This window comes from Petaurus breviceps, unplaced genomic scaffold (genome assembly GCF_028583685.1).
Source record: "Petaurus breviceps papuanus isolate PSGF00001 unplaced genomic scaffold, PetGlider_PUasm1.0 77, whole genome shotgun sequence".
Taxonomy (NCBI): Eukaryota; Metazoa; Chordata; class Mammalia; order Diprotodontia; family Petauridae; genus Petaurus; species Petaurus breviceps.
Window position 1 is genome coordinate 3,509,452 of NW_027186492.1, and position 13,723 is coordinate 3,523,174.

The 13,723-nt window shown below is 42.9% G+C and overlaps 1 protein-coding gene across 1 annotated transcript; it reads right to left on the reverse strand.

The window, feature by feature from the left end:
* Window positions 1-103: 103 nt before the first annotated feature.
* PPP1R14D (protein phosphatase 1 regulatory inhibitor subunit 14D) lies at window positions 104-10,580 on the reverse strand. The gene is made up of 4 exons (XM_069105689.1): window positions 10,293-10,580; window positions 1,173-1,253; window positions 858-890; window positions 104-462 (listed from the first exon to the last, which is right to left on the reverse strand). The coding sequence occupies exons 1-4, from the start codon at window positions 10,554-10,556 to the stop codon at window positions 397-399; spliced, it is 444 nt and encodes a 147-aa protein (XP_068961790.1). The 5' UTR covers window positions 10,557-10,580; the 3' UTR covers window positions 104-396.
* Between the last annotated feature and the right edge of the window lie 3,143 nt (window positions 10,581-13,723).

The window sequence follows — 13,723 nt, forward strand, 5'->3', positions numbered from 1 at the left end:
CCATCTACACTCCTTTCCTGACCCTTAGCTACAAACAGCCAATTATCCTTTGCCTCAGTTCCATTGGGCCAATAAAACTCCACACCAATATCTTTTCTATAGGCTTTATGCTTCTATGAGTTGGAGGCTTGCCGAGGAACCCCATGGTCACTTGTCCAGTCACTGAGGAGGCCTGGCTGGTCTGCTGACACTATCTGGCTGAAGCTGTATGTGCCCCATGTCCCTTAGGGCAGTGTGCACACAACTCGCTGGCCCATGTGTCCTGAGGGGGCTTGCCACTCGTCTCCACACATGAGGCTTCAAGGACGAGGAAGTGACTCTGGGAGGCAGAAAGGTGAGGCCTGCAGGGTCCATAGCCAGCTGAGGCCTAGCAGTAGGTCAGCTGGTATTCAGAGTTTATTTCAGAGGCCGGCTGAGTCTCCGTAGGCTCTTGAGGCGGCTAAGCATCTCAGAGATAAAGGGCTGGAAGGGACAAAGATTCTGGAGTCACACCTCTCACTTGTGCTCAAATCCACCCCCTGCTTCTGCCTTCTGCCACCCCACAGCTCTGTCCCTGGGAGGTGCTGACCACTACTCATACCTCTGGGAGAGGTCTTACTCACCTCCCCTCTATAAGGAGTCCCTGAAGTCCCTTATGAGATGACTTTCCATCTAACTCCTTATATCTCTTATATGTATTTAGTTATTTACAACTTCTTTCACCCATTAGAATGTAAGCTTCATGAGGGCAGGGACTGTTTTTGCTTTTATATCCCTAATCTAACATACAATAAGCGCCTAATAAATGCTTGTTGGCTGACAGACTAGACACCTGCTCTGGCCTTCTCTCATTCCCTGAACAAACTGGCCACACTCACCTCTGTAGGACTGAAACATTCTTGGAGTAGTGCCTAGGAAAAAGAAAGCCAACAATGAACTTCCCCACAAACCTACAGTCTCCAGACCCTCTCCCCAACTCCCTGCTCATAGGGAAAGAGCTGTGAGTCTTTCCTCCACAGTCCCTAGGGCCTTCAGTTAACCATCTCTGCCCAGGATGCTCATTGTGTCCCTTCGCCTAAGCCTTGCTCCAGAATGTGTTCCTCCTGCTACTGCCTACCGCAGACCCCTGCAGCTACAAGCTTCCTGTGTCCATGGAATGCCAAAGAGTCTGGGGCTGAACCTCCTCACCACACCTGCAGTTTGGTTTCCTGTTCTTCTCTGGAGAGTTCAATGAAGTCTTCCAGGTCAAACTCAGGCACAGAAGTCAATTGCTCCTATAATGGAAACAGACAGGTAGTTTGGCATCATGGGAAGAGTAATGGTCTTAAAAGTCAGTCAGCTCCCATATTTACTAGGAGGGAGACCCTAGGTAAGTCACTTAGCCCCTTTGAGAAATTTGGACTCAAATGAGATCGTGGATGTAAAACATTTTGCAAACCTTAAATTGATATGTAAATGCCAGTTACTATCATCATCCTCATTGTAATTATTAGCCTACAGTGACCAGGTCTTTGGTCTGGTGATGACTTCACTCCCTGAGTCTTCTACTGATGATCTCAAGCAATGATTCTAAAGCACCACAGGAATATTCTGGTGAATGTTTAACAACCAGTTATCTGAGGGGAAAAAGAAATTATATTTCATTTTTTAGTCATGTGTGACCCTTCATGACCCAACCTGGGGTTTTCCTGGCAGAGATACTAGAAAAGTTTGCCATTTCCTTCTCCAGGTGGTTACAGATGAGGAAACTAAGGCAAACAGGGTGAAGTGACTTGCCCAAGATCACACAGCTAGTAAGTGTCTGAAGCCAGATTTGAACTCGGGAAGATGAGTCTTCCTGACTTCCGACATGACACTATCCACTGAACCACCTAGCTGCCCTCCTTTTAAATTTAATCTGCATTATTAACCCTTTCTCCATTACTTTTTGAAAGTCTAGACCAGTTGTGTCAAACTCCTACAGAAATGGAGTCACTAACCCTTATTTAAGGACCTGTATGACTGCATATTGCCTTAGAAAACCACATATTAGCATTATCTATTGTGGGTGGCAAGGTGGTACAGTGGATGAAGTTCCAGGTTCCTGCTTCATTATACATCATAGTCATCCTGAAGTCCATGATCCAACCAAACTGGCCTTTTCTATGCTCCTTACCATGTCACCATTTCCTCTCTCCATGCATTTGCACTGACCACCTGGAATGCACTTCCTTTCTCATCTCCCCTTCATAGAATTCCGCACTTCCTGAAAAATGTAACTCAACTATAACCTTCTACACAAAGTCATTTTTGATTCCCCCACCCAAACCCCAACTCCCTTCCTGACAACTCCTTGTATTTATTTTATAGGTTTATTCTGCATATTTTTTGAAGAATTTATTTATTTTAGTTTTCAACATTCATTTCCACAAGATTTTGAACTCCAAATTTTCTCCCCATCTCTCTCCTACCCCCCACCCCAAGATGGCAAGCATACTGATTACTCCTTATCTGCCCCCTCATATATCCCCCATCCTTCCCTTTACCCCCTTGCCCCTTACTTTCTTATAGGACAAGATGGATTTTTATACCCCATTATTCTGCATATTTTAAAAAACTTTTATTTTCAGTTTTAAATTCCTTCCTCCTAGCACTTCCTTTACCCATTGAGAAGGCAAACATGGTACTCATTATACATGTGAAGTCATGCAAAATATATTTCCATATTAGCCATCTTTCTGTATATACTTATTACTTTTCTTTTGGAGGCAATCAGGGTTAAGTGACTTGTCCAGGATCACACAGCTAATAAGTGCCTGAGACTGAAATTGAACTCATGTCCTCCTGACTCCAGGGCTGGTGCTACCCAATGCAGCACCTAGCTGCCCCACTTCATGCACTTATATAGGTGCATGTTATCTCTCCCTTCCCAATAGAATGAGAAGAGAGACTGTTTTATTCTTTGCTTTTATATTTCCAGTGCCTGGCACATAGTAGGAACTTGAATAATTATTAGATGGAGCTGAGGAGAAGGGAAGGGTAGGGGACTCTAGCCATTGTGATGGGTGAAATCTGAAATAAGTAGGGAAACCAAGGTTAGAGCTGCATTATTGTGAGAAAAAGGTGAAAAAACTCCTTGCATCCATCTCCAGAACTGACTGAGTTTCTGCTCAACATAACCTAGATCCTTAGTTAAGGTCCTCTAAGTGACAGGTACAGGTGGTCCAGCTTCCCAGCTCACAGAGTTCAAACAATGCAACAGAGTTTTCTCACAATTCCCATAATTGAACAGAGTTTTCTCACAAGACAGAAGTTGGACTCAACCCATAATTGAATAGAAAGGGAACTGAGCTAGATCCGGAATTGAGTCATAAGATAGAATCAGTATGATTCACTCAATTCCCACAGTTCCCACATGACTGTGGCCCTTCCCCCAAATTTAGAACCCCTGCTCAGCTCCTGTATCTCCTCCCTCCAGTTCCACTCTTGGACGTATATCTTTGGCTTTCTAGAAGGAAATCAGAGCTAAGTTCAAATTCCATCTCTGACATAGATACCTGTGTATCTATGGGTTACATAGATTATGGCTTCTCAGGTCTTGGTTTTCTCATCTGTAAAATGAAGTTGTTGAATGCCCTGATGTACTTCAAGGTCCCTTCCAACCTTAAATCTAGGGTCCTGTGTTCTTTTTTTTTTTTTCAAATGCTTTATTAACTTCTGGTTTACATCATTTATTTCCACCAGATTTTGAGTTACAAATTTTTCCCCTGTTTTTCCCCTACCCACCACCCCAAAACAGCAGTCCCACAGGATATCCCCTCCTCCAATCTGCTCTCTCCCATATCTTTTCCCATACTCCCTTTGACTTTTCCAGCAGGGCAGGTGGATCTCTATGCCCCAATGCCTGTATATCTTATTTCCCAATTACATGTAAAATAGTATTAATAATTGTATTTGTAAATTTTTAAACATTTGATTTTAAAACTTTGAATTCCAGATTCATTCCCTTCCTCCCTTGTCACCCACCCTTACTGGGAAGATAAGCAATTCAGTATAGGTTGTACATGTATAGCTATGCAAAACATTACCATAGTAGATATATTGTAAAAGACTGACTATATTTCCCTCCTTCCTATCCCACCTCCCACTTGTTCTATTCTCTACTTTTATCCCGTCCCTTTTCAAAAGTGGGTGCTTCCAATTTCCCTGTCTTCCAGCCTGCCCTTCCTTCCATCATCCCCCCTCTCATCCCCTTTCCCCCTACTCTCTTGTAGAGTGAAATACCCTATTTAGTGTATATGTCATTCCCTTCCTAAGCCAAATTCAGTGAGAATAAGGTTTTGCCTTTTTGCCTTCCCATTCTTCCCCTCCATTGTAACCATTTTCCCTTGCCTCTTCTATATGAGAATATTTACCCCATTCTGTCTCTCCCCATTTCCTCTCGGTATATTCCTCTCTCACCTCTTAATTTCACCTTTTAAGTATCATCCCTTCCTATTAAATTGGTCCTGTGCCCTCTATCTATGTATACCTGTAAACATATATACACACATTCACATATGTATTCATATGACCATATACCCTCCTATTTAGACATATATATTTCTATTCCCTTCAACTATTTTCATACTGAGAAAAGTTTCATCAGTTACAATTATCGTTTTTCCATGTAGGAATGTAAATTAGGGTTATCCATGTTTACAGCTAGAGAGTAAATTTGTTCTTTTTTCAGGTCTACAGAAGCCCTGGGAGTGATGCCTAATCTCTCCTCTTGTGGGACTCTGGTACAGAATCTGGGCTCACATTCATTTAGATTGTGTTAGGAAGTAGCGAGCTGGGCAGAGTCCAGACGTAGAAAGAGGCAGAAGTCCCAATGCCCTTAAAGATAGGACACCTGATCAGGGTGAGAGACACTAGTCCTGGGTCCCACAAAATCAATACGGTAGGTAAAATGGGAAGTGACTTCCAGGTAGTGAGAATATGACCTGGGAGTAATGGATCAATCGACAAGTGCACCGATTATATGTGAGGTACTATGCATACAAATACAAAAAGGATGGTAGAAAGGGCAAGAACAACGGATTGGAAGTCAGAGGCCCTGGGTTCAGATCCCACTTCTCCAGTTTACTACCTGTATGACCTGAACAAGACCTCGATCTACTCTGGGCCCCTATCTCCTCATCTGTAAAATAAGGGGGTTGGACAAGATGGTCCCCAAGCTCCTTTCAGCTCCCTTAATCAATGGACTCATGATTCCAAATAGCTAATCTGTCAGGTGGGGAAGGAGGAATTAGAACACTTCTGGGAATAGAGGGGGGATGGACCAGGATACCATGATAGCCCTAACCTCTGTCCACAGTGATCAGCTGGTCAGGATTTCCCCACCTACAGTCCTCTTTCCTGATGAGGACCGGGAACCATGCCAACCCTTGGCACTTTGGACAGTTGCCATGGTAACCTGGTGTCAGATCCCGGACAGTGCTTAGGAGTGGTATTCCAGCATACCTGGGTGTTTTCCTCCTTGTCTGGGGCTCCATAAGTTAGAATTGTTTTTTTTTTCCTCCAAAATGCAATCCTTTTAGTAACCATTTTATTTTGATCCTAGGAGGACTAATTCTTATATTCCTAAGATATGAGTATTTTGATCCAAGAACACAAGAATTTGAATGGAAAAAAATAGATCTTTAGAGAAGAAGCAAATGGAGAGAGACAGAGAAAGGAGAAAGAGAAAAATGAGAGAGAGAGAGAAGAAAAGAGGAAAAAGAGGATGGAGACAAAGAGAGAGAAGGAGAGGGAGAAAAAGAGAGAGAGAGAGAGACTAAGTAACAGAGAAATTCCAACCCTTCTCTTACAATACAATGCCTGTTAATACCAATAAAGGTACTACCCCTCATATACTTACTAGCTGTTTGGCCCTGAGCAAGCCACTTAACTTCTATTTCAGTTTCCTGATCTGTAAAATGGGGATAATAACACCTGCCTTCTAGAGTTGTTATGAGGATAAAATGAGATCATACAAGTAAAGCACCTGGCAAACTACTCTATAAGTATGAACTCCTATTATTATTATCATTATTTTGCTTAAGTAATTATGATTAGTTGACATCAAAAAAGAACAAACTCCTTCTTAGCCTGATATTCAAAGCCCTGCACAGTTTGATTCCAAACAGACTCCCCTTCACCCATTCTACCAACCAGCCAGATTAGATTAATAGATGCTGCTGACTTTCATCCTACACTTTAGCATCTCCATGCATTTAAGCATTTCCTCATTCCTGATCATTACTCTGTCTACCTCTCCGACGATTCTCTTCTTCCAAAGTCCAGCTCAGGGGCTGACTCTTCCTTCTAGCCTTCCCTGATCTATCATCAGGGCCATCTCTGGTTGCCTTGATCTATATCTGGCCATTGGACCCAGATAACTCCAGAGAAGAAAGTGAGGCTGGTGGCTTTGCACAGCTCTCCCTCACTTAAGTCCAATTCTCTTGCAAGTCATGGCATCACCTTCCTGATGTCATGGTCTTCTTCGATAATGAAAGACAAACAATCACAAGGAAACAATCTACCACTCCACCCCAGCGGATGGATTTTCTCCCTCCATGGATTTTCTTGGAGCATTTTGGGTCTTTCTCTTTATCTTTCTACTTGGTATAGGGCTTGTGTGTAGGTGTGTTTATTTATTATCTCTTAGACTGGTGTGGTAGAAATAGTTCTTGATTTGAAGCCAGAAGCTCCAGATTCAAGTCCATCACTACTGCTTCTGTCCTCCACTTTGCCAAGTCCATCTCCACCATGTGACCTTAGACATATTACTTCACTTTGGCCTCAGCTTTCTCATTTGTAAAAAAAAAAAAAAGGGGGGGGGGTTGAGGGGCGGCTAGGTGGCACAGTAAATTCCACTGGCCCTGGAATCAGGAGGACCTGAGTTCAAATCTGGCCTCAGATGCTTGACACACTAGCCGTGTGACTTGGGCAAGTCACTTAATCCCAATTACCCTCCAAAAAGCAAAAAAACAAAAAGGGGGATGTGTGGACTAGCTGAACAAGAGTGATGTTTTTCATCTGTTTATCTCCAGCCTGGAAAGGCACTATCAAAGTGCCTCAAACATAGTAGGTCTACAAGTGTTTGTTGAGTAGAAAAGTAGATGCCATTCGATTAGGAGGTTTCCTTTGCTATTCTCTATCCAAAATAACAAGAAGCAACTACACAAATGCCCTCTGAAGTCACTCAACATGTCCCAACTAGGACTCATTATCTTCCCCTACCCAAATCCACTCCATTTCCTAACTTCTGTCTTTTGTTGAAGGGGCCATCATCCAGTCATTCAGGTATCTGACCCCCAAATCAGCCTTGACTCCTGGCTCTCTCTCACCATCCTAGAACTAATCAAGATTGACAAGTCCTGTCAATCCTACTTTCACAGCTGCTGCATCTGTCTGCTCCTCTCCACCCACAGGACCACTCCCCTCATTTGACCCCTTGTCACCCCCATTACAAAAACTTCCCAAATTATCTCCCTGCCTCCAAGTGTCTTGCCCTCTCCAATCCATTCTCCACACAGCTGCCAGTGATATTCTTGACATATATTTGTGTTTAATTGTGTCATTCCCCAGCACAGGAAGCTCTAATGGTCACCAGCCGTCTCTGGGATAAGATACAAACTCGTACATCTGGCATTTAAAGACCTTCACAATCTGCCTCCAGCTGTGCTTTCTGAACCCATTATAAATCACTCCCTGACATCCACTCGACTTTTCAGCCAAATTGATATATTTGCTGCTCTCCCTTTTCTCTGTGTCTTTGCCTATGCTGTTGCCCGTGCCTGGCATGCTCTCCCTCTTAACTTCTACCTTTATTAAGCCTCTACCAAATGCCAGGAACTGTGCTCAGTGTCTACAGGGATAAAGAAAGACAAAAGGTAGTCCCTTGTTCTCAGGAAGCTCATAGTCTAATAGGGGGACAATGTGCAAACTACTATGTAGAGATGAGCTATACTCAGAATGAATTGGAGATTTAATCAACAGAGAGAAGGAGGAGTGATGTCATGATCCTAAGGGGATCAAGAAAGGCTTCCTATAGAAGGTGGAATTTTAGGGGCGTCTATGTGGCACAGTGAATAGAGCACTGGCCCTGGAATCAGGAGGACCTGAGTTCAAATGTGACCCCATTTAACACCAGCCCTGTGACCTTGGACAAGTCACTTAACCCCAACTGCCCTGCCTTCCCCCCTCTAAAAAAAATTGTTATGAAGTATGTCTCTGGGTATAGAGACACATAGGGAAATGTAGGTGATATATTTATAAAACTATAAATAAAAATCTGTTTTTAAAAAAATGGTCAAAATCATTATTCCTCTGGGAGGGAAAGGGTTAGAGCCATGAGTTAAAAGAGAATAAGGGCAAAAAGGTAGATCAGAAGATGCAGAGTCCAAGGACATCTATTTAAACCCAGATTTGGCTGAATTTTAAAAAGAGACAGCTTCCCATAATGAAGACTAAGACATATCTTTTCTTTTTCTGGGAAACAAAGAACCAGGAAGAAGGAATACATTCCCGCCACTATGCTAAGCACTTTACAAATAATATCTCATTTGAACTTTACAACAGCCCTATGAGGTAGTGGCTGTTATCCCCATTTTACAGATGAAGAAATTGATGCAGATAGCAGTTAAATGATTCACCCAAGGTCCCATGGCTAGTAAGTATTTAAGGCCAAGCCAGGATCTTTCTGATGCCAGGCCCAATGATACATCCACTGTGCCACCAGCTTCCCCTGAAGAACTAGAATCAAAGCCAGAAACTGGTTGTGAGAGAAAGTCCAGATTAGCAGATGAACACTAATTCTGGTCACCAGCAGCCTCTCTTGGGACCACACGTGTGAAATTAAATGAAGATCTATACTGCTTCATGCTTTTCAAAGCACTTTCATGTTTACTCATCACAACCACCCCAACTCCATGGGGTTTGTGTCCCTTCACCCCCAGTCCCTAGAATATCAAAACTTGGAAGGAACCTCTGAGTTCCTGGATTTATCTGTGTACGTGTTATCTTCCCCACACATGGTAAGGTCCCTGAGGGCAGGAAAAACTTGGATGTTACTTCTGAATCCCCAGATCCTCAGTGCCTAGCAACAGATCTCTAATATAGTAGTCCCTTATTAAAAACTTATTGTCTCCCTGATGAATTGCTTAATCTGGTTCAACCCCCTAATTTTATAGATGAGGAAAATGAGACCAAGAAGGATAAAATGTTTTTTTTAAATTGTTTTTTGGAGGGCATTTGGGGTTAAGTGACTTGCCCAAGGTCACACGGCTAGTTTTTGTGTTAAGTGTCTATTTGAGCTCAGGTCCTCCTGACTCCAGGGCCAGTGCTCTATTAACTGTGCCACCTAGGCACCTTAGGATAAAATGATTAACCCAAGGTCATACATCAAGATGGTAGCAGAGTCAGGACTAGAATAAAGATCTTGAGATAGTCAATATTTTTTTAGCATTCCGTTTTAAAGAGATTTTGATTGATCTCTTTTGTTTTTACACCTAGATTTCCCTCCTGTACTCTTTACCACAGAGTAAACATTGAATAACTATTAGTTGAATTGAATCAAATTACTAAGGCAAGTAAGATCCCCATTTTATAGATGATGAAACTAAGACCCAGAAAAAATTTTGCCCAAGATTTCACAGCAACTTAGGGAAAGACCTAAATGGTATAGAGGATAGAGCTCTTGATTTGAAGTCAGGAAGACTTGAGTTTTAATCCATCTTAATTTCCCAGCTATGTGACCTTGGGTAAGTCACTTGACTTTTCTCAGTTTCAGTTTCCCCATCTGTAAAGTGAAGATAATAATGACACCTGCCTCAAATAGTTGTTGTGAGGATCAAATGTGAGCAAAGACAGAGTGTCCCCAAAGTCTTAGTGCAGTTTTAAGCTTTTAAAATTAAGCTTTCAAAACTGCACTGAGACTTTTTGGGACACCCTGTAATAAAGCACTTTGCAACCTTTAAAGCAGTATCTAAATGCTATCTATTATTATTGTTATTGTTATAGCTGGAATTAGAATCTACATTTCTTGACTCCTGCTTTTATTACTCCTACCCTTGTCAGCACTCTTCCCATCATACCAAACTGCCGAGAACCCTAATGAACTTTTGACAGAAGGTGCAAAGAGTAAGACCCATTTTTCACAAGAGAAAACTTTTACACCTGCTTGTTTCCCTGAGCCTCCGGCCAGTCACCTAGTCCTTTCTGATCTCCAGCTCCTTTATCTAGCTCTTCTCTGAACCTCTAGCCATACCCTTTTCTCCCAGGCATCCCCAAATTCCCTTTGTCCAGACCTGATACAACTCTTGAAGCTGGGAATTCACCCACTGCTCCGTCTCTAGCAACGTCTGTAGCTGTCCCCGGTCATACTTCATTGTCAAACGGCCTGATCTTCGGGATTTTGGACTTAGGGCTTTGGAAGAATGCAGCCGGGTCTTTGAGTGTTGCTTCTGGGATGTCTTTCTCTCAGTAACTGAAGCCCACTGGACCTGCTTACTATGGTTCTCTGGGTGCCTGTTGGGCACTGAGTCACAGGAAGAATGGCGTGAGGAAAGCATGGGTGTCCAGGTCTTGGCAAGGAGTTGGAATGGCTGCTTGGAGACTGACAGAAATAGAATAGTAATAAAGGAGAACAGGAGGAGGGAAGAAAGGGGCAGAGAGACTGCACTTAGATTCTGGGAGGGGCCAAGGGACAGGCACTCCTGTTCTCCAATAGATTAGTTTATTGTACCAGTATATAAATTAAAATAATGGCAGAGAGTACAAAGAGCAAGCAGCCTCCGGTCCCAGAGAGAAGCAAAGTCCCATGGCAGCAGCAACTAGAGCCCAGACAAATAGAAGCAACTTAGCTTCTGAGCTGGGGACTCTAGACTCCACTGAATGTGGCTGAGGCTGAGCCAGGGCTGGGTGATGGGCCTAAGACCCATGAGTCCATGACCTGAGCCAAGAGCAAAATCAATTCACTTCAAGAAACATTTATGATTATTAAGTATATGTTATGATGGTGAGAGGCAACGTGACATGGTAGATATAGGCCTCGGAGTCAGGAAGATCTTAGTTTAAGTCTTCCTTCTGACACATAAGGGCTGTGTGACCCTGGGTAAAGGACTTAACCTCTTAATAACTCTCTATAAGATGGTAACAGAGGAGGTGCTGCCATGCCTTGGCAAGCACCATTTCTTTACTTTGACTCACTGATTGAGTTGGGGAATTAGAGTACTCCCTGCTCCCCACTGCCGCTTCCAGGTTCTCCCCCATCTCCATCGTTCAGTAACGTCTCCTCCTTTGAGGTTCATGCTCTTCATATCTACTACCCAATAAGAGTCCTGGTAGCTGCCATCTCTAGACCTTCAAGGCATTCCCCTTCCTTCCTCAATGATTTCATTATCTGACCCAACTTTTCTCTCCTATCTCCTGCTCTCATCCTAAGAGACTTTAATATACATATTGACTCTCCATCAAACACTAACCACTCAGTTCCCCAACCTATTCACTATGGATGACCCACTTCTCTGATCCATGTAAGTCACATACAAAGATAGTTATAATCTTGGTCTTGCCATGACCAACAAATGTACTATCCCCACATTCAAGAATTCCCAAATCCCCTTACCTGGCCATAATCTATTGGCTTTTCACCTCTCTGCCTTCCCTTACTAAGCCCTCCTCTTTGTCCATACTATGACCCCCAGTCCTTTAACTTTTCATCCTCTTCCCTACACTAACTACTCTCTCCTCTTTTCTCCATTTTGACTCCATGGTGAACCAATTCAATCCTACACTGTCCTCTCTTATCATATCACCAATTATGTCCAGTCAAGACTGAGCCTTGCATCATTTCCGCTATTCCCTATCTTTGCTCCCAGACCAGGACTGAATAGAAGTGGAGAAAATCATGAAACCAGTCTGACTGTGTCCACTACAAATTTATGTTTGGGGTTTTTTGGTGTTATTCAGTTATTTTCAGTCTTGTCTGATTCTTCATGGCCCCATTTGGAGTTTTCTTGGCAAAATACTGGAATGGCTTGCCATTTCCTTCTACAGCTCATTTTACAGATGAGAGAACTGAGGCAAACAGGGTTAAGTGACTTGCCCAGGGTCACACAACTAGTAAGTGTCTTGAGGCCAGATTTGAACTCAAGAAGGTAAGTCTTTCTGACTGTAGGTCCAGCACCCTATCCATTAGGCCACCTAGTTGACCCCAAACTTATGTTATACAACCTCAACTGGGCTCTCACCATTACTAGGGGATTCTTCTATACCTCCCTTATCAGCTTACTATCCCATTCTTCACAGTGGCTCTTCAAAACTTTTTTATCCCTTCTCAAATCTCCCATGATTCCCTCTCCACCCAATGGCCTTCTCTCAATCCTCATTCTCCCTGACTTCTCCTTTTTTTTTCTTTTTGGAGGGTAATTGGGGTTGTGACTTGCCCAAGGTCACACGACTAGTTTTTGTGTTAAGTGTCTGAGGTCAGATTTGAACTCAGGTCCTCCTGACTCCAGGGCTGGTGCTCTATTCACTGCGCCACCTAGCAGCCCCAAACTACTTATTTTTCTCCCTAAACTCTTTCCCCTAACATTTCCTATTAAAATAGAGGACATCACCATCCTCCCAGTCCCTCAAATTTGGTACCTAGAAGTCATCCTTCTTCCTATCTCTCACCTCCCATATGCAGTCCATTGCCCACTCCTGTAGATTTCACCATCGAGGCATCTCTTGAGTCCACCTCCTTCTTTTCTGTCAGCACTGCCCCCGCTCTGGTACAAACACTCCTCTTTTCACACTTGAATTATTTCAATAGCCTGTTGGTGGATCTGCTCTAATCACTTCATTCCTTCTACTCAATAAACTCTAGTGGCTCCCTATCATCTCCAGGATCAAATACAAAATCATCTGCTTGTTGTTCAAAGCCCTTCATAACCTGTCCCTTTCCTATCTTTCTAGTCTTCTAATGGGTCTCCCATTGAATCCTGGGCCATCTCCAGTCATCCTGATGAATATCTGGCCACTGGATCTAGATGTCTCTGGAGGAGAAAGTAAGGCTGGTGACCTTACATATCCTTCCCTCACTCAAATCCAAGTCAACAGCAAGTCATGTCATCATTTCCCTAATGTTATGGTCCTCTTAGAGAATAAAGGACAAACACAAGTCTTCTTATGCCCTACTGTCATGCATTCTTTGATCCAGTAACACTGGTCTCCTTGCTACTCTGCAAGCAGAACAGGACACTCTATCTCCTGGTTCTAGGCATTTTCTTTGGTTATCCCCTATGCCTTTCCATGCTCTCCCTCTTCATCTCTACCTACTGGTCTCCTTGGCTTTCTTTAAGTCCCAACTAAATTTCTCTCTTCTACAGAAAGCCTTTCCCAATCCCTCTTAATTCCAGTGACTTCCCTCTGTTAATTATTTCCTATTTATCCTATATAGAGAGTATTTGCAAATATGTATTTATTGTCTCCTCCATTAGATTATAAGCTCCTTGAGGGCAGGGGCTGTCTCTTGCCTCTTTTTGTAAACCCAATGCTTAGCTCAGTGCCTAGTATATATAGGTGCTTAATGTATGTTTATTGGTTGATTGATTGACCTTATTCACTATACAAATAAAATCACAGGTCCAGTCCCTATCCTATAATCTCATATATTCTACATAATTTATTGAGCACCTACCATGCACAAGGTGCTAATCTAGACACCAGGGACACAAGATTTAAAAAGTGACAA

Bases quoted from the DNA above. Each gene is read 5' to 3' on its own strand.
- PPP1R14D (XM_069105689.1), bottom strand. From the start codon at position 10,556: ATGCTTTCCTCACGCCATTCTTCCTGTGACTCAGTGCCCAACAGGCAC. The intron at 891-1,172 runs GTGTGGTGAGGA...TCTTTTTCCTAG, and splicing joins AACAGGAAACCAAACTGCAG to GCACTACTCCAAGAATGTTT. The intron at 463-857 runs GTGAGTGTGGCC...TGTCCCTTCCAG, and splicing joins AATGTTTCAGTCCTACAGAG to CCCTTTATCTCTGAGATGCT.